Source organism: Homarus americanus, unplaced genomic scaffold (genome assembly GCF_018991925.1).
Source record: "Homarus americanus isolate GMGI-L3 unplaced genomic scaffold, GMGI_Hamer_2.0 scaffold49667, whole genome shotgun sequence".
NCBI classification, from domain to species: domain Eukaryota; kingdom Metazoa; phylum Arthropoda; class Malacostraca; order Decapoda; family Nephropidae; genus Homarus; species Homarus americanus.
The window spans coordinates 5,501,335-5,528,689 of NW_024738608.1; the positions used below are offsets into that span (position 1 = coordinate 5,501,335).

General features: G+C 35.3%; 1 protein-coding gene across 3 annotated transcripts in view; it reads right to left on the reverse strand.

Moving 5' to 3' along the window:
* Positions 1–652: 652 nt before the first annotated feature.
* LOC121874169 (Fanconi anemia group M protein-like) overlaps positions 653–27,355 on the reverse strand; it is a 64,205-nt gene continuing 37,502 nt past the window's right edge. For all 3 annotated transcript variants that reach the window (XM_042378156.1, XM_042378153.1, XM_042378154.1), the window contains exons 17-28: positions 25,283–25,409; positions 24,361–24,579; positions 19,344–21,898; positions 18,677–18,822; positions 16,330–16,444; positions 15,237–15,335; positions 13,465–14,274; positions 12,701–12,863; positions 8,593–8,805; positions 3,787–3,884; positions 3,024–3,118; positions 653–1,461 (exon numbers count right to left, since the gene is read on the reverse strand). In XM_042378156.1, the coding sequence (XP_042234090.1) occupies positions 1,353–1,461; positions 3,024–3,118; positions 3,787–3,884; positions 8,593–8,805; positions 12,701–12,863; positions 13,465–14,274; positions 15,237–15,335; positions 16,330–16,444; positions 18,677–18,822; positions 19,344–21,898; positions 24,361–24,579; positions 25,283–25,409 (4,749 nt within the window). In that variant the 3' untranslated portion in view covers positions 653–1,352. The remainder of the gene's footprint in view (positions 1,462–3,023; positions 3,119–3,786; positions 3,885–8,592; positions 8,806–12,700; positions 12,864–13,464; positions 14,275–15,236; positions 15,336–16,329; positions 16,445–18,676; positions 18,823–19,343; positions 21,899–24,360; positions 24,580–25,282; positions 25,410–27,355) is intronic.

The following is a 27,355-nucleotide window of genomic DNA, read 5'->3' on the forward strand; positions in this document are numbered from 1 at the left end:
AAAGGGATATTGGGTAATTGGTTCCAGCTCACCAAAAAGTACATGCAAAGTAAAAAAAAAAAAATACAGTAAAGCACACTTACTTTGAGGTGTGTATGTAGAAGGTTCCTGGTTGATGATGATGATGGGAATTAGAAGTGGGGGTGGAGGAGAAGGGAGAAGAGAAGGAAGTGGGAATGGAGGAGAAATCACGTTTCAGGGGACCCATGCTTGATGCAGTAATTTCACCAATAAAATTTTAAGTTCACTAGGCGTAATTATTTTCTTTAAATCAACACTGCACTGCGCTACATATTATCAATATGTTAACTAAAGTTCAGATTGACCAATAATATTAATGTAAAAATGCAAAAATATTCAAGACACCAACAAAATAGATGCTCTCTCCACTGTTTTCAAAGCCCAACTGACGCCTTAAGACCGACTCATGCATCTGATGGGCGCACAACAAACTAGTTTCCTGTATTGCATATATTATCAATATGTTAAATAAATATTAAAATTACTAATAATTTTAATATAAAACATGCAAAAATATTAAAGAGCACAACTTTCTTGACATTTACTCCACTGGAAACGAATGTAAACATACAACAGATTACTGAATTGGCAGAGTAGCCCATCAGCTGATCAGCTGATGCTTACAACAAAACGTGATTTTCGTAAGGATTTCGTTTATCGAATTTTTGTTCATTAACCGAATTGAGGATTCTTATGGAAGGTAATTCATTAACCAAACCGTTCGTTAACTGAGGGACCACTGTAGTATCAAAATGTTTCTGCAATTATGGTTTTTAATGTTTCTTGGAAAAGCATTCAATATTTTCTATTTGTTTTGCTTCAGTTTCCGGGGAAGTGAGGCCGTCATGGGGTATGAGCAGTAATGTCTGCTCGTGAGGTGTCATGAGTTGGTTTGTCGTCAAAATACAGTTAGTATTTTAGTGGTGGGTCTGGCCAGTACTTTTTTTGGCCCCAATCCTGTACCTTATATTTCCTACTAATATACATAGAAAGATATCTCAATTCGCTATTTCACGGTAATTCTCAGTCCTACTCATGATACACTGAGGGTCTACTGTATAAAATTCCTAAGCATGCATTGCATAATTTGTAAAAGAATGTGAATGTCATACACAGTTATGCTTGTACCTCTTGATCATACTTGTTTTATATCAAATATGATATCTCATATTAGCTAATGTACTTGTATATCTGATGTCACATTTCTTTAATAATTACAATAGACAATAAAATGCCATATCACAGAATCATGTAAATATAACACCATAGTTAATTAACAATGTAGAAGCAGCCCAATAAATTAACTGGAAGTCACATAATAAGACTCAGAATTACTGGGGAGGCAACATGTCTGGTCTAAAACCTCTGCTTAGGTACAGTTTGATGGCTGTTGCTCTCTGGATGGAAATACGGCCCTTGTCTTGTACAACTTCTGCTGAGCTGGCAAAACCAACAGAATATATAATAAGATAAATAATTACTATCAAACATATCATATAGCACACTTAAGTATTTATATCTACAGTACCTCATATCCTGTGAAAACTCTCCAAGGATAGAAACCTCTGTATCTTCTTCCTTCCCCTTAAACTGCCTCAAATCCTCTATCTCTGTACTTCTTAATAGTCTCTGCTTTCTCCTTACCCTACCCTCTTTTTCCTCATTTACCAACACCTTCCTCTCATTACTAAAAGTTATAGAGCTATTTGGGAGCAATTTTGGAAGAGCAAGCAGTAATGCTTCAAGATCTAATGCAAAGAGAACAAAGTATGAGGGGCTGAAAAAAGTACTAGTCATTAGCTTTTGTAACTAATTTAGGCTTCTTGACAAACACTGCTAGAGTTGCCTAAACTCTTGCTTGAACTGTATAAGCATAGACTTCCCTGTTTGAGTAACCATTATTAACCAAGGCCTGAGCAACCCAGTCTGGTTCTTGAATAGTGGAGATCCATGACGAGCAGTGGGATAGGTCCCTCCTCTCCTAGGTGTTCATGGTGGAGTCACTATACGGCTGGGGGCACTCACTCTTACTGTTTAGATAGTGTTCAGGATTGGTGGCTTCGACATAGATAGCAGTGACTAAGTGATTGCTGTTTTGTTTTAATATGAAATTCAGAAAAGGAACGGCACCATCACTGCTGTTTTCTATCATGAAGTTGAGGCCCAACTTTTCCATAAACCTCCTTCTCAACTCCTGTAGCTCCTCTATGTCCCAAACTCGAATGAAGATATTGTGTGTTTGTGTGTGTGATAAAATATTTATATATTATATAGTTATATTATAATAAAATAAAATAAATTGCAAACTTTACAAATCTGCATCTTCTAGATGTGGATGTGAAAACTTGGCGTTTGCTCCGCAAATGCGGATGTGACAGCCATCTCTCTCTCTCTCTCTCTCTCTCTCTCTTTGTGTGTGTGTGTGTGTGTGTGTGTGTGTGTGTGTGTGTGTGTGTAATAATAATAATTAACGGTTTATTGAAAGAACATGGCAGCCAGAAGGCTGAAAATATACAGTTACATAATTGGGGAATGGGTCTCTTGATTTACAAATAATATACAAGTAACATAAGTGATACAAATATGATATATAATAACTAGGTGGGGAGAAGATCAAACTACAGGGCATTTCAACATACAGTGGTGACAGTGCAAAAAGTAAGATTGACTGGGAGTGAATACACTGGTTGATTACAAGTTATTGATAATTCTTACAATGGTTGGGACTGGGCTGTTCTTATAGTGATCAGTTCGTGTGTGTGTGTGTTTACTCCTTTTCCCAAACATGTACCTAGTTCTTAAAACCCATTTCCATCACTGGTGGGAAGGGTGATCAATTTATCGATAACAGATTTATAGATTTGCCCTACGGTAATGCTTTTTGTAATGTGATCAGACAGGCAAGCTAAAACTGGCAGTAAAAAATGCACAATAATGACAACCACCTGGCTTAAGGGCATATACTAAAAATATACCTACTTTATCCATCTCTTAAAACTCACCTGTTAACAAAGTCTGCAACAGTTCTGAAGTTCTGGGCCAAACACAGAGCAGAAGTATAACTTATGTGGGGCAATGATCGGTAGAAATTCACCATCTAGAAAAAGGGAGGTTTACATTTTAATTCTATGAGTAAATTTAATCTTAAGTATACTGTACTGCACTTAATTTTTCTTTTACACTACACCAAACTGGTTATGCTGATTCCTTTGGAAGAAACAGCAGAACCTCTTTGCTTTGCACACCTTTGGGACTGACCATATGGCAAACATATCAATTTCACTAAATGGTGTAAAGAAAGTCTTATGAAATAAGTTTAAAGGACCTTGAGAACATGAACTTAATCGAGTAGATACAGGGGCACCTCTCTTAGCATGATAGATGTGTTCGTGAAGTACTTGTGCTATGTGAAAAAAAAAAAATCTAGATTGCTGTGTGTTATCAGACACCTATAATGTTTATGTATTCTAATGGGAATTCTTGATAAAGCTGTAATATAAAGTGAGAGATTCTGGTTTGCTGTGCTGTAGTTGACCCATGATGACTGTGGGGCTTGAATGCCTGTGGTTGCAGTAATCAACTAGTTTGGGAAAGTTCTCTGCATTATTTATATATTTTAGGCATGTTTTAATTAAGCACCAGTCACACACATCATGGGTCATGATACTGGTTTTTTAGTCTCATAGACTGTATTCTGTCCTTAAGCTGCCTCAACTAAGCCTAGGCTATAAATGCCAGATATAAACATGATGCGTGGACACTCACCTGTTCCATCTGTGTTATACGTTCTGGGAGGACAGGAATGTTGTATCCCTTTGTTTGTTCTTGTTCTAGCAACTGTGACAACAGGATGGCTGTCTGCTCTGTTGACACAATTCTAACTTACAATCATAATCCTTTTTCTAAACTAAGAAAATTAAAAACATATATGTTTTATTAACCATTGGTCTGTCTTAGGCTCAAAGTAAGACAGACAATTAAGTATAGTTTTTACAAGTCATATGAAAAATCAAATACAGTATTTCAAAACCAACACTAACAATAGCACCACCTTATTTACCAACATATATGAGTACCATTTATTACAGATTCTGATTACTGTAAATGCATCATATATATTACCAAATACAGTACAGTGCAATTAATTTTATCCAAATTCCAACTATCCAAATCTTCCAGTTATCTGGACAATTTTGTTCCCTTTGGTCCTGAAGTCAATCGTTCACATGTCTGTCACCAGTGGCACTGTAACCACTCTGGTTACAAGCATGTTGGGCTTATAGGATGGTGGAAGGTGTTAGGCTGTCATTTCATATCATGATAGACAATAAAATTGATACACAGCATATCAAAAACTATAATAGTACATATTATATGTACAAAAATTGCTCCTTCCACACTCAAACCATCCTCTGGGCGACGCGACACAGATCAGCCATCAGCCGGGCAGTCAACCAGCTGAATCTGAGGTAGGTGTGTGTGTGTGTGTGTGTGTGTGTGTGTGTGTGTGTGTGTGTGTAATAATAATAATAATTAACGGTTTATTGAAAAAGTTCTGCAGCCCGAAGGCTGAAAATATACAATGGGCATAAATGACTTATTACATACATTGGTGGTTTAACAAAAGCCTTCATTAGAGAAAGGTGAAGGAACATACAGTGAACATACAGATTAATGTAGGTGTTGAACAGCAAACACGTAGTGTAGTAACTCCCTCCCAGATGGTGTTAGGAGGGACCTCACGTGGTGTAGTTCCTCACAGATGGTGTTATGAGGGGCCTCGTGGTGTAGTAATTCCCTCACAGATTGGTGTAGTAATTCCACTCCTCACAGTGGTGTTATGAGGGGCCTCACGTGGTGTAGTAATTCCCTCACAGATGGTGTTAGAGGGGCCTCACGTGGTGTAGTAATTCCCTCACAGATGGTGTTATGAGGGGCCTCACGTGGTGTAGTAATTCCCTCACAGATGGTGTTATGAGGGGCCTCACGTGGTGTAGTAATTCCCTCACAGATGGTGTTATGAGGGGCCTCACGTGGTGTAGTAGTTCCCTCACAGACGGTGTTCTATGAGTGAGGTGTGGTCCCAGGCCTTCCTATCGTAGACGGATTAACACATCGCTGGTTGTTGGGTCGGGCCGTTATCACTGGGTACCTGGGACCTCACTGTGTGAAGGTCAACTTGGGTACCACTGTTACTGTTGAGTTGTTCTCACTGACTTAAGCACTGTTCACCACTGTTCACCTCTGTTTAACACTGGTTCCATTCCTTTCCTAAATGAAATAGTAACTTCTGGCGTGAACTTGTTGATATTCCGGTGGGGAGGAGGGTTCAGGGGAGGGGGTTGGTATGGGCCAACTTAACAGTTGACCTGGCTGCTCCGAGAGGAGCGCCAGGTACGTCTTGACCCTTCGGTGGTGTGTGTGTGCGTGTGCGTGTGTGTGCGTGTGTGTGTGTGTGCGTGTGTATGTGTCATCACATAGGGGAGAGGGAGATAAGGCTGGATGAGTGGAGAATGGCGATTTGGCAACACAGTTACAGCCCACTGCCTCCACACATACGTTCACTTCCCATACACACACACACACACACACACACACACACACACACACACACACACACATGCTCTTCATGTTTCTTATTTTATAGTTTTATATTAGAATATAGTTGCTTATTTTTATGCCACATTAGAGTACAGTACTGTATTGCAATGATTATTCCACAACTTTTATAATCTCATTACATGTAACAATAGCAACATGCCATCTCACCTTCACCTCAGCCTCAGTTTTTTCCTCTTGCCAGTGAGTCAAGCTATTGCTGAACCAAATTTTGGCCTAACTATAATTATTGCATGTTTTTGTAGACAAGCCCAGGTATCCAAAGCATAATTTGTCCCAAGGAGTATGGATAAAAAGATTTGCACTATAATTGAAATACATAAGTACATTGTATACACTGAAATTTTAAACATATAAAACATATTAATACAGAGTTTATTAGAGCATAAGTATACAGGTAGTACCATTTAAGAGAAATATTAGTGTAGGGTTAGCCAAGGGAAAGAAAATGACAGATGTACTGAGGAATGTATGGAAAGGAAGAACAATACTGTACTATAGGAGGCAAAGATGGTGATGTACTGAAGAATTATCTTGTCAACATTATTACATGGGTGTGGAGCACAGAGTCTGCATGCAAGAGGCAGGAGAATAGGAAACAAAGAAAATTAAATACAGATATAAGGCATGTAGTTGAAATAAATCCAGGGGGTCCTCACTATATGTTGTACCGATATATGTCATTTCACATATATGTCACTAACGAATATAGGAAGAAATTTTCATTATATGTCAATTGTTTCACATAAATGTTGCCTGTATCATCCACTGTTTTATACTAAATCTGTGTGTACCCAAATATGATGCATAAAGTGTTAAAAGCATATAATATAATGTAAAAATAACCATATTAAGTAATAAAAGTGCCTTACAAGTGTTAAGTTTCTACCATGCCAAAATACGTTGGTCACATCTCAAACGACTGAGCGCTAATGCCATTGTTATGTAACCACAGAATTTGCGGAAAAGTCATTTCAATGTGATAGTGTATCATACGAATAAAGAAAATATCATGTAGGTGTCTCCAATTTATACTCTCCTTATCTACGATATTCCGCTTTAACGATGGTGATGTATTAAGACCACTCCCACCTATTTATGATGTAAACAATCTGCATGAATGATGGTCATCATCTGGTCAATGCAGAATATGGAACACATCTCTTAGTTTACTTGTTAGCTGCGATCTACCTGCACGCCACCATGTGGGCACCTGGTGCACTATAGTACCAAGCTTTGCTCCATGGTGATTGCACATGGCTGCGATCGTGTAGCTCAATGATTATCGGTCAGTATCAGTGTTGTTACTTATCACCTTTTTTTTTAACCTTACAGTGAGAGGACATCACTAATGATGACAATGTAATGTTACTATGTTTTTTGTGACTGGGAAACTGCTTTGCCTCTGTTGTTGTGAACATGATGTGAGCAGTGTTAGCTGCAATTGATACCTTCCCTTTACCTGTGGCAATCACTGTTGAATGTCTGTTAAAGTGAGTCTGCCAGGTTCCTTGGAATTATCATAAATAAATGTTTATGGGTTAAGTTATCAAACCAGAATGGTCTTTTCTCCATTTATTAAGAAGATAAACTAGTGCGCAAATAGTTATGATATCACCGTAATTAACGCTATGAGCTGTGGGTGTTAATAAAATAGGAAACTTATGTGTAGCAAGCTTCCTGAGCCACACATGAGTCGTGGGCAAGAGAGTGAGTAGGACTGAAGGTAAAAATCAAGTCACAGGTCAGGGGCCTGTTCTTTACTGTTTACTTAGTCAAGGCAGAAGGGCATAGGTCAGATGTCAGAGGTTATCTATTAGACAAGAAGATTAATTACCATTCATCACTCGCTTTAGTATTAGAGAGAAAATGCTAGACATACACACTCAATGTTATAAAATATCATAAAGAAATGAAGAAAACATTTATCATAAGGCAAAAAGTACTTTTCAACTCGTAATTTTGGGAAGACACGTAATTTTCTTCATTTCTTCTTTTACTTAGTTCCATGCAGACACAATCCTAAATACAGAATGAGTAAAAAGATATAAAAGAAATAATTATCATAAGACTTTAACATATCAACAAGTTTACATCCATGGGGCTGTGTGGTCAATGTGTGGAGGTTGGAGGGTCCGTGGAGAAGCACTGTTGCCAAGCATTTTATCCCCAATATCTCTTTGCAACATTTCTATCATGTGTCCAAAGTGCATGTTAAGTGCAAAAAATGAGCCACAGCATAAAAGGGACAGAAAAAGTAAAACATTAGAGTTAAAGAATAAGGAGTAGGTAATGTTAAGTGAACAAAAACTACATACATGTACAATACCTGTACAGTATATGCAAATAAATTATTGTATTTATACAATCATAAATTTTGTTTGCTAAAGAAGGAAACATTCAAGGTTATTCATAATTTTGTGTACTGAATTCCACTATACTGTAATTCTAAGGATACAATACCCAAGGCTGGGCTCAAATTTTTGTATAAAACTGCCTTTAATTACACAAATGGGATCAATCTTTTTTGGGCACACTGTATTTGATATAAAATATTCTTCACCTCTAAGTGAATCTTTAAATGGCTTATTTTTTTTACCATCTGTCTTATTTAATTGCCTTACTTCTAAATAATTTTGTCTTGTTCTGTTTCTGCACTTCTCCACCCCAAAGTGTGTACAGGAACTTAAGGTACATAGGCCTCCCTTATTATGTAAAAAAAAAAAAAAAAGTTTCTCCTGTTACAAGCAATAGATAATTTATGAACTAAAATTTTTTTTCCTAAATATCCTTAAGCACAACTAATAGTAAGCCAAACATCTAAGGAAGTTTATGCATGAAAGAACCTATTGTGGGCAAACAAGACTTAAACTGAATACTGTACAGTAATATGGCATTAACATTTTTATCAAATCACATTGTCCAAATATCAATTATTGCAACAACACTCACCTTGACCACTAGAGTAGAGGACCTTAAGTTGTGTGACTTGTGCACAAGCACATATAATTGTGTTCAGGTATTTGGAACGATTCTTTGTCAGGCGGGAGAATTCCCCAGGTTTAACGTGATCCATCTCCACAATGATTACAGGTTGATCATATAAGTCCAGCATTCCTTGAACCCTTTGTACCAATTTTACTTTTTCCTGGCTACTGCTAAATACTGAAAATAGCATGCAAAAATGCATAAGCAAATTGTTCATAACTTGAAAATAATTTATTAACACAAAACAGGTACTCTCCCAGTTTTGTTAAGATACACCAATAGCTGTGAATTTCTATGTACTGTACACTATTCCCCCTTTAATATACCTTTATGGCTATTATTTTTTTTAAAGACACTTGCCTCATTAAAATATTATCTTTGGTCTTTCTCAGCCTTGTAAGAATCAGGAACAGTGCACATTACTGCATAAGCAAAGGATTAAAAACTACTGTACAGTCGGCCCTTAACATACGCGGGGGTTACGTAACAGAGATACCCGTGGATGTTAAAAATCCGCGTATATGTGCTGCCCCCCCCCAAAAAAAAAACCTGGTCCCCCCATGTCCTTATTTACCGTATATACCTGTGTGTAGTTCAAGTTTTTAAGACCAAATTATTTGGCAAAAAATTGGTGGTCGACCTCTAAACAGGTAATAGTTTCGTTAGGTTGAAAAATATTTACCAGTAACTACCAGTAAACAATGGAAACGACGCACCACCAGCTGTGAGTGTCGGTACAATTGCTAGGGCAGATCTCTTGCGTCATCATAGCAAGCCTAAGTAGCCAAATGCATGGATGCACAGGACGATGTAAAACATAAAGTATTAATTTTTTAAAGTTTATTTATAGATACTGTACATAAATTTTTTTTCATTACATTTGAAACATCAATCTTTGTTAATTAAATTTGAAACAAAAGAAAACTACGATACAGTATTTCTAAATACCTGGTATTTTCATTAAAATATTACATCACAAGTATATTTTACCTTAACTGTGACTGAATGAATATAGGTATTCTCAGAAATAAATATGGAAATATAATATTTTTGCTGGAATGACGTACATATTACAGTGGAAAGACGAAAACAATGACTTTCACTTTCTTTCGTTATTCAAAAGATTTTACCGTAATCGCTTTTCGAATGGTTTTCAGTTAAAAAACTGTTGTACTCGTACTGTATTACAATAATATTCTATCCTATCATTAGCCTTATAATCCCACAACTGAAAACCATTCGAAAAGCGATTACGGTAACATCTTTTGAACGAAAGTAAGAGAAAGTCATTGCTTTCGTCTCAATTTTATCCCACTTTCCACTGTAATACGTACATCATTTCAGCAAACATATTACATTTCCATGTTCTCAGAAATAAATGGTAGTTTTGTTGAAACGTAATGTACAATATTTAATATTAAAATGCAAAAATAGCTATAAAAACAATTAATACACCCGTAATGTACTGGCTGGCATCTCCACTCATCCCTGCTCCCGCGTCCAAGGTCACCACTCCTCCCAACTCGCTCCCTCCGCTCCCTCCTCTCCTCCACCTCCTCTGCCTCCTCCACCCCCTCTGCCTCCTCCCCGTCACTACTGCCGACAAAAAACACAAATGTTTTGTGAATAACTGCACCTCCACTTCCTATGTACAGTACTGAACTGTGCTGTGCTGTGCATTTTTACAAACAATACGGTAAACATGGCAAGAAAAGCTATTAAAAAAAAAGATAAAAATTTCACTTTACTGTACAGTACCTATCCTCGGCGACAGGACGGGGGTCATCGGGCTCATCGTCACTCAATTCCATAACGGGTGGTGAAGTGGGGGCGACAGTGGATTCAGCTGCTTCCTCACTGCCGCCAGTGATTGATGGTGTTAAATCTCTCCTTCGGTGATCAAAGAACATGGTGATGGGGAGTTGTCGTCTCTTTCTTTCATTTCTTCCATGATGTTTTTGTATGGAGCGAAAACGTCATCCATCCCTCGCATGAATTTCAGGGCACGCACCATGGAGGGGTCCATACTATAGGCCAGGTTTTTCAGTGCCTCAATATTCCTGGTCATCTCCCCCAACTTCTCCAACGTTATTTCTTGGTGCTCTTCCTATCATCCTCTTTCCCTTTCGCTTCCTCTTCCTTGCCTGAGTCTACTAACTCCTGTAGATCCTTCTCGGTCAGCTCAGTGTCGTGCGCTTCAATTAGCTCCCTAATCTCGTCCTCTGCCATGTCCCGGAAGCCTTCAGCAGCCACTTTCCTTGACAGCGCCAGGGTCTTTCTGAATATTTTCATTAAAATCCATCAAAATCATTTTCCTTGTCATCGTCTTAAGCACCAAACAGCTCCTCCCAGTCTTCTCCTTGAACAGGACTAGAGGGTACGTGTTTTTTGAATAGTTTTCAATTAAAAAAATGTTACAGCACATGTATATTTTACCTAAACTGTGCCTGAATGAATATATTCTCAGAAATAAATAGTAGTTTTGCTGAAACGTGATGTATTTCAATGTAAAATAGGATAAAATACATGACGAAAACAAAAGACTTTACCTAATCTTCCAATGTTCAAGAGATGTTACTCGTTTTTTTAATAGTTTTCGGTTAAAATACTGTTATATTACAATGATATTATATTCATACTGTGCTTGATATACTACATTCACGGAAATGTAATATTTTTGCTAAAATGACGTATGTATTATAGTGGAAAGTGACGAAAACAATGACTTTCGCTTTCTTTCGTTCAAAAGATGTTACCGTAATCGCTTTTCGAATGGTTTTCAGTTAAAAAAACTGTTGCATCACAAGTGAATTAGGATAGAATATTATTGTAATTCAACAGTTTCTTAACTGAAAACCATTCGAAAAGCGATTACGGTAACATCTTTTGAACGAAAGAAAGCGAGTCATTGCTTTCGTCACTTTCCACTGTAATACATACGTCATTTCAGCAAAATATTACATTTCCATATTCTGAGAAATAAATACTGTAGTAGTTTTGCTGAAACGTAATGTATTTCAATGTAAATTAGGATAAACTACATGAAAACAAAAGACTTTACCTAGCCTTCCGATGTTCAAGATATGTTACTCGTTTTTTTAGTAGTTTTCGGTTAAAATACTCTTATATTAGTGATATTCTATTCATACTGTGCTTGATATAATACATTCACGGAAATGTAATATTTTTGCAACTACAATGCTGATGTCAACACAAGCGTGGTTACAGCGAGACTGACTGAGTGAGGGAGAGCTATGCGTGTGTGTGTGTGAGGTTGCGGGAGCGGGCGGTGTCCCGTGTTCGGTGCCGTGCGCGATTTGAATGTACTTCAATTACTTCAATGTACAGAATATTCCTCTGGCGTGGCAATCCGCGTATTTGCAAATCCGTGTATTATAAACCCGCGTATGTTAAGGGCCGACTGTATTATCATTCTATTATTCTCAACACAATGTTTGAGAAAAAATTTCACTGGAAAATTATAAATTTTCTGTAAGGAGGTTAACAAGTACAAACAGGTATGTGTAAACAAGAGGCTGAATTTGACTAGAATGGTCAGCTATTAATGAAAGGATGATGGTTACCACATGTAGAACAAGTATTTAGAGAACAATTGGGGTTGACAATATGTGACATAGAGGGATAAATACCATACTGATATACATAAGTGACCTGACAGAGACAGCAGTGTGTTAAAGTTGTTTCATGTTACTATCATTTAATAAAATATAAAAACAGTTATGATGTTGTTTTTTCACTCTTTCATGCCTCCATCCGCTTTAATGTAAGGTGAATAGAAAAAAGAATGAATACATTACACACACAAACTCCTCCTTTATTCACTGCCAATCAATCAGTCTTACTGTTTTTACATATATGTGCTGGTTTTCCCCTCCCACAACAGGGCCACAAATACCCACCCTGTCCCTCCACACAACCTAACATCACATGTCACTATTAAATCATACCCAGAAAATTACTTGGTGTAGTGATCTTCTATCATTCACACACATTGCTGCCTCATAGATGATACTAATAACACTGATATCAAAGTGAAATAAACATAAGTTACCTGAATAGAGCAACCGAATCACAGCCATTCGCATTGAAACAACATAATGTGAATGTTCTAGTTGAACAATGGCAGTCCTGGCTCCATGGTTAAGTCTCAGCTTTGACACAATATTTCCTCCACTATTTATCTCACTTGAGTCCACTAAGACCACTGGTGCCATCTGGGGAAACAGTAATATGCTGTTATACACTGCTAGTTAGAGATGAGTAAATCAAAATAATAAAAATTAGTGAAACTACATAAAGGTCACTAATGTTGACAATTAATGTACAAGTACAGTATTATTTCTTTAAATGATGGTGATTGTGAATAAATGATTCTCTGCATTTCTCATATGCCCAGCCCTTTAAAGTTTCAGTCGCCATTATTATAAAGAGAAAATAATAATAAAAATATAATTCTCATTATAATAAATGGTTTCTCACTTGTTGATAATTTTCATTAGCCTAAATGTCAGGGGAGGGAGAGAGGGTATGAAGGAGCCGGGGAAGTGATACCTGCTGATACAGTTTATTCTTTTATATTCAGATTAAATTACAGTAAAAGTTATTTGCAGTTTTGTATTTTTTTCTATTACTGAAGATGTTATATTATTTATGATGAATTGTACACCAGGTAAAGGCCACTTGTTTATCATATATGACACTGTACATAACATTCTACCTCTGCATAAAAATCTAAGGCAAATGCTCCAATAAGATAATTCACTTTGATAGCAATAACAGATAATATTTTAGAACAAAACAATAAAATTCACTTACTTGTTTAATCAGTAAGGATGAAGAATTACTTGGTTTATTGTTTGCTGGATGTGGCCAATGGTGATGGGTCTCACCAACATTGATATTATATGGCTTTACTGAAACAGCCTCTGAGGCAGGAGTGGAAGCTACAGATACTGTCTTTGTACCTGAAGCTTGAGCAGAGTTGTGACATATTGCTTGTGAAACTTCAACTTGTTTTTCTTTATCACCCTTTTCAAGATCACTGTATTGAATACTAAGATCCCTTGGATCATCATCAAGTGAAAAATCCAACTGAACCTGTGCAGATTTTAACCTGTTATTATTGAGTCTTAAGCTACTTCCACTTTTTTCAGAAATGTGTGGTGTTGACATTTGATTACTAAAAGATTCTGTTCTCAAGGGTGCAACTTTGGCAGCAGCACAGTCTGCCACAGGAAGTTGAGTTTTGTAATGACTAACACTATCATTCAAGGATAAACTCAGGACATGGCTACCACTGTCTAATAACTTCTCATTTTCCAGTAATTTGGAGAATTTTGATAACTCATGTTTATTTGAACTTATTTCTTTTGGTATTTGTGACTTTTGATAATCCTTACATTGTATAATTTGGGGGACATCTGAAGGTCTTACAACACCAGTGATTTTGTTTTTTGCTGATATCTCTCCAAGAATATTACTTTGATGAGTACTAGTTTTAGTTTTCTTGTTTTCTATAACGATTTCGTCTTCACTTGATGAGTCATTTATAATTATCCTCTTTCTTTTGCTTTTATTTTCTGCCTTGGATTCCTTTGTTTTCTTGGTTTCAACATCATGATGAGCCTGTGTTAAGAAAATTCAATATTACTGTATATTTCTTTCTTTAATACTAATGTATAAGCAATTACTGTATACAGAATATTACCAATTAATTACTTGTCAATTTGTAAAAAGAGATTTGGGAATCAGAAAAGTTTATCAAGACATGTTTTAGAAATTACACATCAAATTTTTCAGCCTATATTTATCAAGAATCTTCATAAATTCAAAGTAACAAGATGCCTGTAGATCTCCCAAAAATCAAGTTGCCATTCATTTCCATTTCAAACATGCAATGTATACAGTTAAGACCCTATTTCATAATGCAGAACACTACTAAATACAGTACAATATAAGGGTTTATACCAGTAGTTTCTACTGGTCTTATTGGTAACCTCTGATAATGCATGGTGATATATGGTGATGTCAGAGAGAGAATGCTAATCTACATTGATTTTTAAGTTTTGTGTAAAAAATGACAAAAGCAGCATTTTGAAACCACTTATGTTAAAAATACTATTAAATCAATAAACATACATGACAGCTCAGCCTTGCATTAAGGTGGAAGAATTAAAAATATACATTGGTCAAAACTAGACCTGAGAACTTTACTTTTGCAAGTTAAAATTAGCATGTAAGGTGGGTGAGTTGATGAGTGAATTAATAAGTTTGTAACTGGGAAGAAATTGGCTTGTAAGATGAATGGATTTATGAATGAATAAGACATCAACCCATTAATGCAAGTGTGCACATACTACAGCATTAATAATCGGAATAGAAATTTAATTTTAAGTTTAATTATTCCAAAACAACACTGTCACTATCAGTAACTCACAAATCAACCCTATCAATCCTTTCTTGAAAATTTATATGAAAGAGCCAAAAACAAAATCACATTTAATCCTATGGGAGCTGGAACGTACTCCTACAGTTTTTGGAACTGAGTACACAAAATAAAAACCACGACAAAAGGCAAATTTCATTACTTGAGCTATGATTGGGTCTTCTGCTAGCATGTCATCTCCCATGTATTCTGTGTCATACTCCACAAAGTTGTTGTCAACCACAAAGCTGTCTCCTCCATCCTGCAATCAAGAAAGCTATTAATTCTGGTAAAAAAGTACAATTATATTTGTGTTAGTAGCCCACTGCATAAAAAAAAAAACATAAATGAGAAGCATAAAATCTACTTTTCTCCCCTAGTCAAGTATTATTATTATGACTGGAGCTTTATCTCTTTTATTACAGGAAGACTCTTCATAGAAACAAGAAAATTTCAATAGAGGACCTTATGTGTTACCCAAGAGGACATCGTGAAGGCTCTCTCCTTTTGTTAGCTGACTACATTTATTCTTTATTATCTACCAGTATTAATCTTTATTATCTACCACTCTCTTTTTCCTTACTGTCTACCACCTTCTCTATTCTTTAGTGTCTATCAAATTCTTTCCTCTTTAGTGCCTCTTCATCATTGTCTAAAGATTCCCAAGTACAGAATACAGTACACTCCACCATTAAAACAAACAATAAATGAACCAAAAGTCAGTTCTTCAAAGAGGACAGGTAAAATCTATCTATCTATCTATCTATCTATCTATCTATCTATCTATCTATCTATCTATCTATCTATCTATCTATCTATCTATCTATCTATCTATCTATCTATCTATCTATCTATCTATCTATCATATATATATATATATATATATATATATATATATATATATATATATATATATATATATATATATATATATATATATATATATATATATAATGTAGATCACAATGAAAACGTGGATAAGATAAATCTTGATAAAATCCACGGGGGGAAACAGACCTTAGCTTTAGTCTTTATTCAATCTTCAGAGGCAGCTGAATGTCTTGAATATATCTGTTATCAATAAATATATATATATATATATATATATATATATATATATATATATATATATATATATATATATATATATATATATATATATATATATATATATATATATATATATATATATATATATATATATATATATATATATATAATATATATATATATATATATATATAATTAAGACTCACCACATTGTCTTGATAACTTTCATCTGAATCACACAATTGTGGGCGGTGATGGTGATGATTTGGTAGTGCCATCTTGAGTGGACTTACAACTGACTGTAGGTACACTGCTTTCATGCTGGAAGTTTATAATGAAAAACTGATCAATATTGAGCTACATTCTCTTTATAGATGAGAACTTTTAATATAATCAGAATATGACACAGAAATTAAATTACGGTATGTGAAACATTTAAGTAACGTTTAAAAACTATGGAAGCATTGTTACGGAAGCAATGTTACTATTATCAAGCTGTTCCTTGTTATTGTGGCTATTACTCAAGCTAAGCATGCTTAATCCACCATGGTATTTATAAATGAGCAAAATAATTTTCTCATGTGTGCCTGCTGGCATCACATAACACAGAGAAACTGAGAAAGATAAACTGTATACAGTCAAGTAGCGATAATTTGCAAAATACAAATTCACATTCTTAAAATCATGGGTACAGTACTTCTATTACTATCTCTTTTTAATTTTTTTTTTTGTCAAATATTCATAATCTGCGGACAAGTGCTGGCTGCTGTACTGTTTATATACATAAAGCCATACAAATTTGTGGAAATATCATTCCAGTACAATGCTCTAATTTGACTTAGAAATGAAGAAACTATAATAAAAATATTCCTTCAATGCTTTAGTGTGACTTAAGTGTACAGAAAATATAATATAAAACTACAAAATAAGAATAATGGAAATTGGGAAGTGAACTGTGTGTGTGTGAGGCAGGGCAGCTGGGTTGGGGACTGAGCTTCCCCACCCCTGTTTCCCAAGTGATTATGACACTGCAACCTCCTTAATACAACATTATGCAATTTCACCATAATTCCCATATTATTTAGCTGGTACCAGGTTAATGAATCCTTATCGTAAAGTAATAAAGTTTCCCGAAAAAATCCCACTCAACCCCAAATGAGTTATTGTTTGGTATTAAATTCCTGGTTCATTCTAACACAATTACAGCCAGCCTGTTGGTGTGTTGGTGTAACTCACAGGATGATTATGAGAAGGAAAGGAGCTGTTTATGTAATGGAAAACTTCGTTTTGTACACTATCTATGTATTACTGTATTTTTTGATGCACTATGTATGATGTTTAGTTTTTATTAAAGCAGTTTTGGAACAGTTTATTTTCATTTAAATCAATTACACTCTAGTTCGTGATTTGATTATTCACGATATCTTCTGGTACCCACCAGCATACCACTGTCACCATCACCCACTATCACAGTCACCTACCATCCAACGACCACACCACCTTCAAACCAATACCACCACCAGTCCATCACCCATTATCATACCACCACCACACCACAATGACCATCACCCCCCATCAAACCACCACCACACCACAATGACCATCATCTACCATCATACCACCATCATACCACCACCACACCACTACCATTGCACCCACAAACACACCACCACCACCACAGTCTTCACCCTCCATCACACCAGTCACTCACCACCACCATAACCACCCACTATCAGACCATCACCACACCATCACCATCGTCGCTCACCACCACCACGGTTGCTCACCACCATCACCGTCATCACCCACTATCACCATCACCATCGTTACCCACCACAACAATTCCACCACCGTCACCCAAGACCACACTATCACCCACCACCACTGTCACCCTCCACCAAAGACTTTTCAAATGAGAAACTGCAATATAACTCACAGAAATATCAAATCAATCACACATACATTTGTCCAGGCTGAGGTATTGGGCCTAACCATGAGTGTAAACCTAAACTGTAAAGGCAAGTAATTTAAAAACCAGATTTTTTTCAAAAGGGGAATTCCCAAAATGAGTATTAATCAAGAAAAGAATAAAGATAAACTTAAAACTACTGAAAAAGCTGTTTTTAAAATTACATAGTTCTAGTTACAGAAGTTACAGATATACAGTTGCTAACATGTTTAAGGTTCACTGCTGAATATCCTGGCTGTCTTTGTAGCCGTCCCAGCTGCATAGACTACCAGGCTATTCAACCAGTGACGGTTTAATAGCCACAGCATAAAAATAATGGAGTTAAATAGGAAAATGAATTAATATTAAATCACTTCACATTTCAGGCAACTTTTTCAAGAATATAAACCTTCTGTAGCCCGAGGCGATTGTATACAGTTCATAATACCATACACAAAAGTTACTGCATTAAGAACAGTGATGGCTAACATAAGACCTTCCCAAACCTTTTTTTTTTTTTTTTGGACATTTTAAAGTTTCCTTGGATTAAAATTATTAATGGTGTGGCATACCTTAATGTTTTTCATAATGGCATTACAACTTACTCAATAGCTGTATCCTGAGTCATCTGTGTGCAGTCATCAACAAAGCTATTATCATATTCGTCTTCATGACCTTCACTCTCATCACTAGAAACATCCTGACCATCTTTTGAAAGTTCTGCTTCATCTTCAATAAAATTATTTTTCTTCTGTAAAGAATTTTGGAATAATATAACATATTTTCATCCAAGGAACAGATAATCAAGAATAACTTCAGACATTTCGAGGAATACAGTATAGATTTTACTAACGATAGGCAAATTTTGGTATGAATAACAGTAAATATGGGTCATAACAAGACAATGAAGGTACACATTATGCAAGAGTTTATGATGGTGTTTAATATTTAAGATAATGATTAATCTGTCTCATTTTAATTCAATTTAATTCACAGTGCTTAAAGTTTCATCAAAATATTTGATCCACAAATTTCTGATGTTTTACGTTGTGATTTACATTCCCTATCTATTTTACAGTAGGTGATCTAAAATTAATTATTATATCCATCAGAATACATCAGAGATAATACAGGGAATAAAAAGAACAATATATTCAGTACTAAAAATGCTGTCCTTATATTTCTGCAACATCACTCAATATATAATACTGTACTTGTTTAGTATTATATCATAGTTTTAAATGGATGAAGTCATTAATATTAAATATTTACCTTTTTAAATTTCCCTGGCTTCTCTATGTTCTGTTCTGCCTTATGATAATCAGCAATTGAATCCTCTTGAAAGTCATTATCATCTTCCAAGTTCCTCTGCACCTCTAATTTCTTTTTCTTCTTCCTTGATATCCATTTATTACCCTCCATAGTACTATTCTTATGAATGGGAGAGACAGCAAACCTTCTAGTGACATAATTTTCAGAATCATCACTTACTGCAACTTCACTGTCAGATTCCACTACATTGTATCTTTTTCTCCTCTGCCAAGCTTGGGTGTCCTCCTGAGTAGGTGAAAAAACTGTACCTATGGAACTCAGTCTTATAGTAGATTTGTCATTTGTTAAATTTAAATCCTTTTGGTGTCTTGGTATTGTTCCTAAACTATTATCAGTTTTTCCAGTTGAAGATATATCTATACTTCTTTTATCTAAACCTTCTTTGCTATTAACATTCTTTCCCATTCTCCTACAAATTTGCTGTCCTTGAAGATCTTCCATTTGCAAATTTAATTCTATATCACCAAGGAGTGATTCTGACATTAAGTCAAATTCATCAATCCCTAATAAATCAAAATGAATACTGTCCTCAGCTGTAGATTTTTGTTTCTCTACACCCTTAGGTTTGTCTTCCTCATGAGAAAATATGTTATCAAGCAGACTAAAGTCCAGTTCTTTGGATGTATTCACCTCTTTCATAGTTTGAGAAAGCATGGCTCTTGTGTTATTTGTATGTGAAGTGAGATCTTTCAAGGTATCTACTTTCCTTAAGTCTCTCACAGTCTTGTTTTCTAATTTTTTTTCTGTAGGATTATCTTTGTTATTACAGTAACTATTTTTGTTGTTTATATCTAGTTTAGATATGAATGATTTGGACGACATTCCCTTCGATTCCACAATATCATGTAGTGTGTGAGGAGGCAGTTTAAGTTCTGTTTCATCTTCAGTGTTTTCTAGTTCAACAACAGAAGATTCATTCACAAGGTCAATAATCTGTGTCACACTTAGAAGGGAGGGGTATTTGCTTCTATGTGACTTTACATTTTTTTCAGTTGGTTCACTTGGAGCATGCAACTCGACTTTACTAGATTTATTCTCTTCTATATCAATAAAGAGATCATCATCCAGGCTAAGACAGGGGTCATCATTAAACCTCTTTTTACTTTCTATTGCAATACTTTTAGTAATTTCATTTGAGACACTGCAGTTTTCAGTGCCACTGTCTTTGCTCTTCAGCTTTATAGTGCTAACATTAATAGAAGCAATTTTTTGTGGTGATGATGCCTCCATGTCATCCCTTGACATTGAGCTTTCAGATACAATATATTTGCTTAATTTTGTACGTACTTTACTTCTATAACTAACTCCTGTAGAGGAACTGCTTGCTGCAGGTTCACTGTTCTCTGAATCCTTTTGGATTACTTGCTGTCTTCTTGCATGAGCAGCAGTTAATAATTTTGTAGGAGTGTAAGAAATTTCTGTTTCTCTAGACAGTGGGGAACAATGTTCAATGGCAGTCAATTCAGGGGTTGCTACTTTGAAAAGACACTTTGCAGTGTCTTTTGGAGTTGAGGAGCAGACAGTCAAATTAGTTCGAACTGGCTTCCTATAAGTACAATTGTATACTGGTGAAATATTTATCTTCGCTGAAGCTGTAGTTCTGTCAAAAATATCTGGAGAAGGGATATTTTGTCCCTTACTTTTTTCATTTTCAATGACAGTTTTATTATTTTTACCTATACTTTCTATCAGAGTCCCTTTATTTCCAAATACTGGAGATGTTGCCTCTATTATAATTTCTGCTGTGGAGTTCTTCTTATTGGTATTCTTCTCTTGACCTCCAAGAAGATCAGGTAATTCATCTGAGGAGTCATTTGTTTCAATCAGAGTCATAAACTCAAAATTCTTTGAGTTCCCTTTTGTCAAAGGTTTAATGGATTTATTTGGAGTATATGAATCTAAAGTTCTTTTGCTTGACTTGTGAAGGTTCTTTATAATGTCCCCTTTCCTCTTTTCCATCCATACTTTATACTCTGTTAAGATGTCTGATGGACTAGCAGGTTCACTATCATGATCATCTTTAGAAAAATCCTCTTTCACTGGTGGTGTATGGATATGAAGTGGGGACTGCTGTTTTAGTGGCTGGAAAACTACAAACTCAAACACATCTCCAGAAAGGTCAAAATTCTCCTTAGAGGTACTTTCCCTCACATTACATACAGGATTATCAACATCTGTCATCTTGTCTTCATGTGTTTCTCCTTCACATTCTTCCACAATTATTACTTCATTACCAATATCAAAATTGTCTAAATCTTGACAGTCAATCAATTTTTGTTTCTCTATATTACTCTGAGACTTCTGACTGAACATTGTTGCAATGAGGGAACTATGAATAGATTTTTTTGCATTGTTTTCTTTTGATGACAAACATTTCTTCCTCCCCCTTTTCTTTCTATCTTTATCATCTTTCTCCTGAGATAATGTATGCTGAGTACCTATACACAGATCTTTTTCTACTGAAGAGAACAATGATGGTTTCTTTACACTGTCATCTGGGAAAAAATTATATGGTTTATCAATAAAATCATAAAAGTAAACTGATAAAAAATGCACAAAACCATTCATTAGCTTTATACTGTACATAATTAATCTACAAATGTAGACAAGAAGCAAGTGAATCATTGTCCTTATAGTTAGGCTGTCTTATACAATTTAGATTAAAGAATGATGTGGTAGAGTCCCCGTCACTAGTGCATTTACAGGGGTTCATCACATAAACATTCCACAAATTATTACATTGACATATTTGTTTTAATATTGTTATAATTTGATTCCATAGTACAGTATGTTTAATATTGAGAGTTTCTGTCTGTCGAATGTAAACAAGCACAGTGCTGCCACACTGCACAAAACCTGACAAGCTCCTGTAAATGCACTAGTGAAGGGGACAGTACATGATATATTTGTTCACTCACTTAGCATTAATTCACTTATTGGTTTAGCGATAAAAATTTTGACACCTTTCCCACTTAACATTAGGTCAAAATTTGGTTTAGTGATAGCTTAACTCACTGGAAAGGGGGAAAACTGGGGATGAGGTGGCCTGTGAGATGGCAGGTTGCCATTGTTATATATACACAGCGCAGCATGGCAGCAGCCACAAATCCCTTAGTTAGATGGGTGGCTGTTTGGCTGAAGTGAATTGCATCACCCAGAGGATGGTTTGAGTATGGGAGCTGTAATTTGTACACAAAAATATGTGCTATTGTATTTATGATATGCTGTGTATCAATTTAATTTTTTATCATAGCAATTTTTGTTCATTCAGATGTATGAAATTTGAAATTTGTTCGAATTAGGCACACATTTTGTTCATTAAATTGTTTAAATCTGAACCACATTATTTTTATAGAAATTTGGTATTAATAAGTCAATCATTTAACTTCGAAACAATTTATAACAAACTGGTTATATTATTATTATTATTATTATTATTATTATTAGGGAGAACAGACTAAGACTTCGTGTTTACAACCCTGTTGTTTGAACCTGTAGTTTTCCCTATGTGCTTTGCTGCTATTCCTAGTTTAGCGAACAGTTTAATGGACTTTACTTTATCCTTTTTGCCATTTATCAGCCTATTAGCTGCTTGGGCAGTCAGTCTTGTCTCTGTTACACACAGTTATCAAGTACTGGATATGCACGGGCTCCAGTGTTGGTTAAGTCTGGTCTTGAATGAGTTCAGACTCAGTGCCATCACAGCATTCTTTGGTAGGTTATTCTTACTCCAAAAGGTTTGCTTTAACAATCGTCTGAACTTGAAGTTTCTTCACCATGAAGCTGTAACCTCAAGTAGGGTGGGTTGGGCACTCTACTAGTTCCAGGTATGAATGTTCAACTGAATAATGTTCTCTGAGGTGCTTATAGACTTCTAATAAGTAACCCCTTTCCCACATATAGCATAAGCTAGGCAACAGCAGGTGTTCTAATCTCTCTGGGTATCTTAGGTAATGGAGTGCAGGTACCAAAACTGGCACATGTACAGTCCCCTTCACTAGTGAGTTTACAAGGGCTTGTCATATAAACATTCCACAAATCACTATCTTTGAGATACAGTAATCCCGTGTTTTTAGCATTTTTTTTTATTGCGGTTGAATGTAAAAAAAAAACACAGTGCTGCCACACTGCACAAGACCTGATGAGCCCCTATAAATGTACTAGTGAAGGAGACTGTACATGTACATTCTAAAACCCATACATAACCAATCCTTGCTAACAATGTGTAACTTACAGCAGCCAACCAATGGCTATGAGCGTTAGTTTAGATGTGAAGATGGTTGTGTAAGGCATTTTGAAATGGGAAAAAACTGTGGATATCATAATGTTTTTAGTTATGGCTAAAATATTAAAGTTAACTTTTTCTTTTAACTTGGTTCCAATTAGGTTTAAACTGCTTTTTACCTTTTGTTATGAAATAATAATTTATAAGGAATATGACAATCTACATGCAGATGCCAAGACAAAGTTTTCTCTATGTGAATTTTCAGAGAGGGTGAAACTTGATACTAGTACAGTTCTCCACAACAAGTAGGGGAGGGAGGGGGCTAAGGTGGATAAAAATTTTATTGGTGTATTTTGTCTTAATGATAATGCAATGATAAATTGCTATTGACGTCCAATATAATGATTGGTCCAACAACAGTGGAAAAGCTTTTATTTACTTTAAAATAATTCTACAGCAAAATCTATGAAACATGAGTACGGTATATTGAGCAAGGGTGGAAAAAATTGAAAGTGGTTAAAGGCCAACATATACAATGGAAAACCCCATTAGATCGTATTAAATCAACATGGCCATGAAGTCTGGTGATTATTGCAGGGTAGAATGCTATGTAAGTAAAGTTACACATAAAAATAAACATTGTTTATACAGATGAGCATACAGTAACTGCAGCTAGTTCAGATGAGATGAAAACTATTTATCAGGAATCTAATAAAAAATTAAAAAACTAACCTTCAATGTAAGCCATGTCCAAGAAGGATGCCATCTCTAAGCCATAAGGATCATCATCACCATCAAAAAGCTGTTGAAGGTTAATAAATTCAACAAGCTTAACAAAATGGTGTGTACGGGGAGAGTGACCAATCACATGTGTGGTCTGGGCCATGGTCTGCCATGGCTGGTAAGTCCCCAAGTCTATGTGGCTCATACTGTTGGAGTCCTCTTCCAGTTCTGTAATAAGGATTTAATTGCTATTTTAGCTCCTACAGTTGCAAATTCCCTTTTTTCACATTACTTAAAAGTGCGAGTAATATTTTCAAACTTAATAAAATTCTACCCAAAGTAAAACATAATATCTCAGTTGCCTATGGAGGTAAAGTACACTATGAGAAAATTATGAAGATTGCCATTTTTCAAACACATGGAGTATTACTGTTGCATCCTTCATGTGTCTTCTGATCTCATATCAACTAATATATTATTATTCTAAGGCTTCAGTTGATAACCAATTTATCCCATCTTCTCTAAGCATGCAGTACTTTACCAATATATTAACTCTTTAAAAGGCAGCGGCACACTTAGGTATTTTGTTCTGGTTAATGGCAGACAATTTTATTCAGCAAAGAGAAACCCGTCCTCTAACAATTAATGTTCAAAAAAGCTTATTAAAATTTACACATTTTTCTGCTAGTATTATTTATTTCTATAGTTGCTATTGTAAAAATCTTCTAAATCTGTAATTTTGCAAATATGTTATATTTATCTATACAACTTTTGTTTTTAGAAATACCTGAACACGTGTCATTGTTCCTCAGGTATAGAGCTGAGATTGTTCTTGATCTGACCATCCTGCAGCATACACATGTAAAATAAGAATACCAATGACCTCTCTGGAAAATATTGTACAGAAAGGACTCAACTATGGTGAACTAACCTTGTTTTTTCAGGTACATTAAAGATGGTCTTGGTATGGTTTTGACATCACTAAGTGGCACCTGAAGGTTCTCCTTCCACCATGCCAGCTCCTCTTGCGAGAGGTAACTACCATTAACATGATCCTTCTGCAAAATGATTATATGTTATTACAGTACTTTTTCATATTTTATTAGAGATGCAGATAAGGCGTTGTACCTGTTTACAGATGTTTAGTTCTTCTACGAATGGATTAGTAACTTGATTTCTAATTTCTGTACATAAAGGTATATAAAATACTGTACTGTATGTTCTTAAAATACCAAATATCTAAAATCTATTCTGCTATTACCCTACAAATGTGTATACAGTATGATTTAATGTTTATGAGCACAATTTAGCATGATAATGGTGTCTGGCATGTACAGTGGTCCCTCGATTAACGAAAGGTTCAATTAACGAATTAGCTCCCATAAGGATTTTCAGTTCCATTAATGAACTAAACTTCGATTAACGAAAGCCTTACGAGAAACACGCTTTGTTGTGCACATCAGCTGATCAGTTGATCGGCTAGTCCGCCAATACAGGAATTGGTTCTATGTTTACATTCGTTTCCAATGGAGTAAATATCAAGAAAGTTGTGCTCTTGAATATTTTTGCATTTTTTATATTAACATTATTGGTCATTCTAAAATTTAGTTAACATATTAGAGGGAACAGTTTTTGTGTGCCCTTCAGCTGATCGAATCACCCACCAACACTTCCCAGTTTAACTTTGTTTACAATGGAGTGAACATCGAGTTTGTTGGGGTATTCGATTGTTTTGTATTTATTATTTTACAGTACTGTACTGTATTTAGCTTACATTTAATGTTTTGTTAATTATATTACCGGTATACAGTACAGTACTTTGCATGTAAACTTTTTCTGTGAGTGGAACCAATTACTCAATATCCCATTGAAATAATAGATTCAGTTAACAAAAATTTTTGGTTAACAACCGACTCTGTGAAACCAATTGTGTTCGTTAATCGAGGGACCACTGTATGAGTATGATAAGTGTGGTTTTATGTACAAAATAGATGAAGTTTAAGCATTTTTCAATTTGTCATTTATGGATGAGAACATCGTGAAAAAAAAAGTCTTCAGAAGGAACCATAATTAAGGGTTATTAGAGTTAAATATGAAAAAAAAAAAAAAAAAAAATTATGAACAAATATATTTAATGCCTTACTGACAATTTAAGGAGTACATCCAGTGAAGGTGAGGTTTTGTGAAACTTTTGGTTTAAGCAAGAGCCAGATACTTTCAATGAAGAACTTGCTGATGTAACAAAAGAAGGCATAGTTAGTTTGTTCAGCCAGGATAGGGTCACTAATATTACAGATAAGCCTCATACATTTCAGAAAAAACTGTGAAGGCTATTTTGTTGAGAGATATAAGGTGTTGAAAGTGTGATCAAAATTTAGGTGATTTTTACTAAAAGTAACTTTTAGGGAAAAAATAAATGAAAAAATGCACAAACACCTATTACCTCCTTGGAAGAATATGAGTAGGATTGATTGCAAGATAAACTTTTCTCAATTGCATTAGCAGATAGTTGAGCTTTACACAATAACACACCTCAGATAAGCCTCATTGGTTACGATACTGCCACTGCGCAAAGACAAATTAACTATTAATGTTTTATCCAAAATTTGCTTCTTAATTTTCTGGCTCTATTATACATCACTTCTCCTTATTGACCTTACTTTCAAGTCCATTTTATGCGGGATATCCCACTGTCCATTAAAATTTAAATTAGTGATGGATGCAAAAACTAGAAATAAAATCACTTAGAGAACATTATTGAATGATAATATTCTATAGAGGATGGTAAGAGAAAGAAAGAAGACTGAGGAGATAATAAAAAGGATAGGGTAAGACTCTCTCCTCTCACTTCCACAGATCATTCTTATACTGTTTTCATGTTTCCAAAGCTTTACATCCTGATAACCCACACTCAACATTATGTTTTGGGTGGCAGTCAAGGTACATGTGCTTTACACCCATACAATATTATTGGCTCATATCATATTATCTATCAATGGTGGCA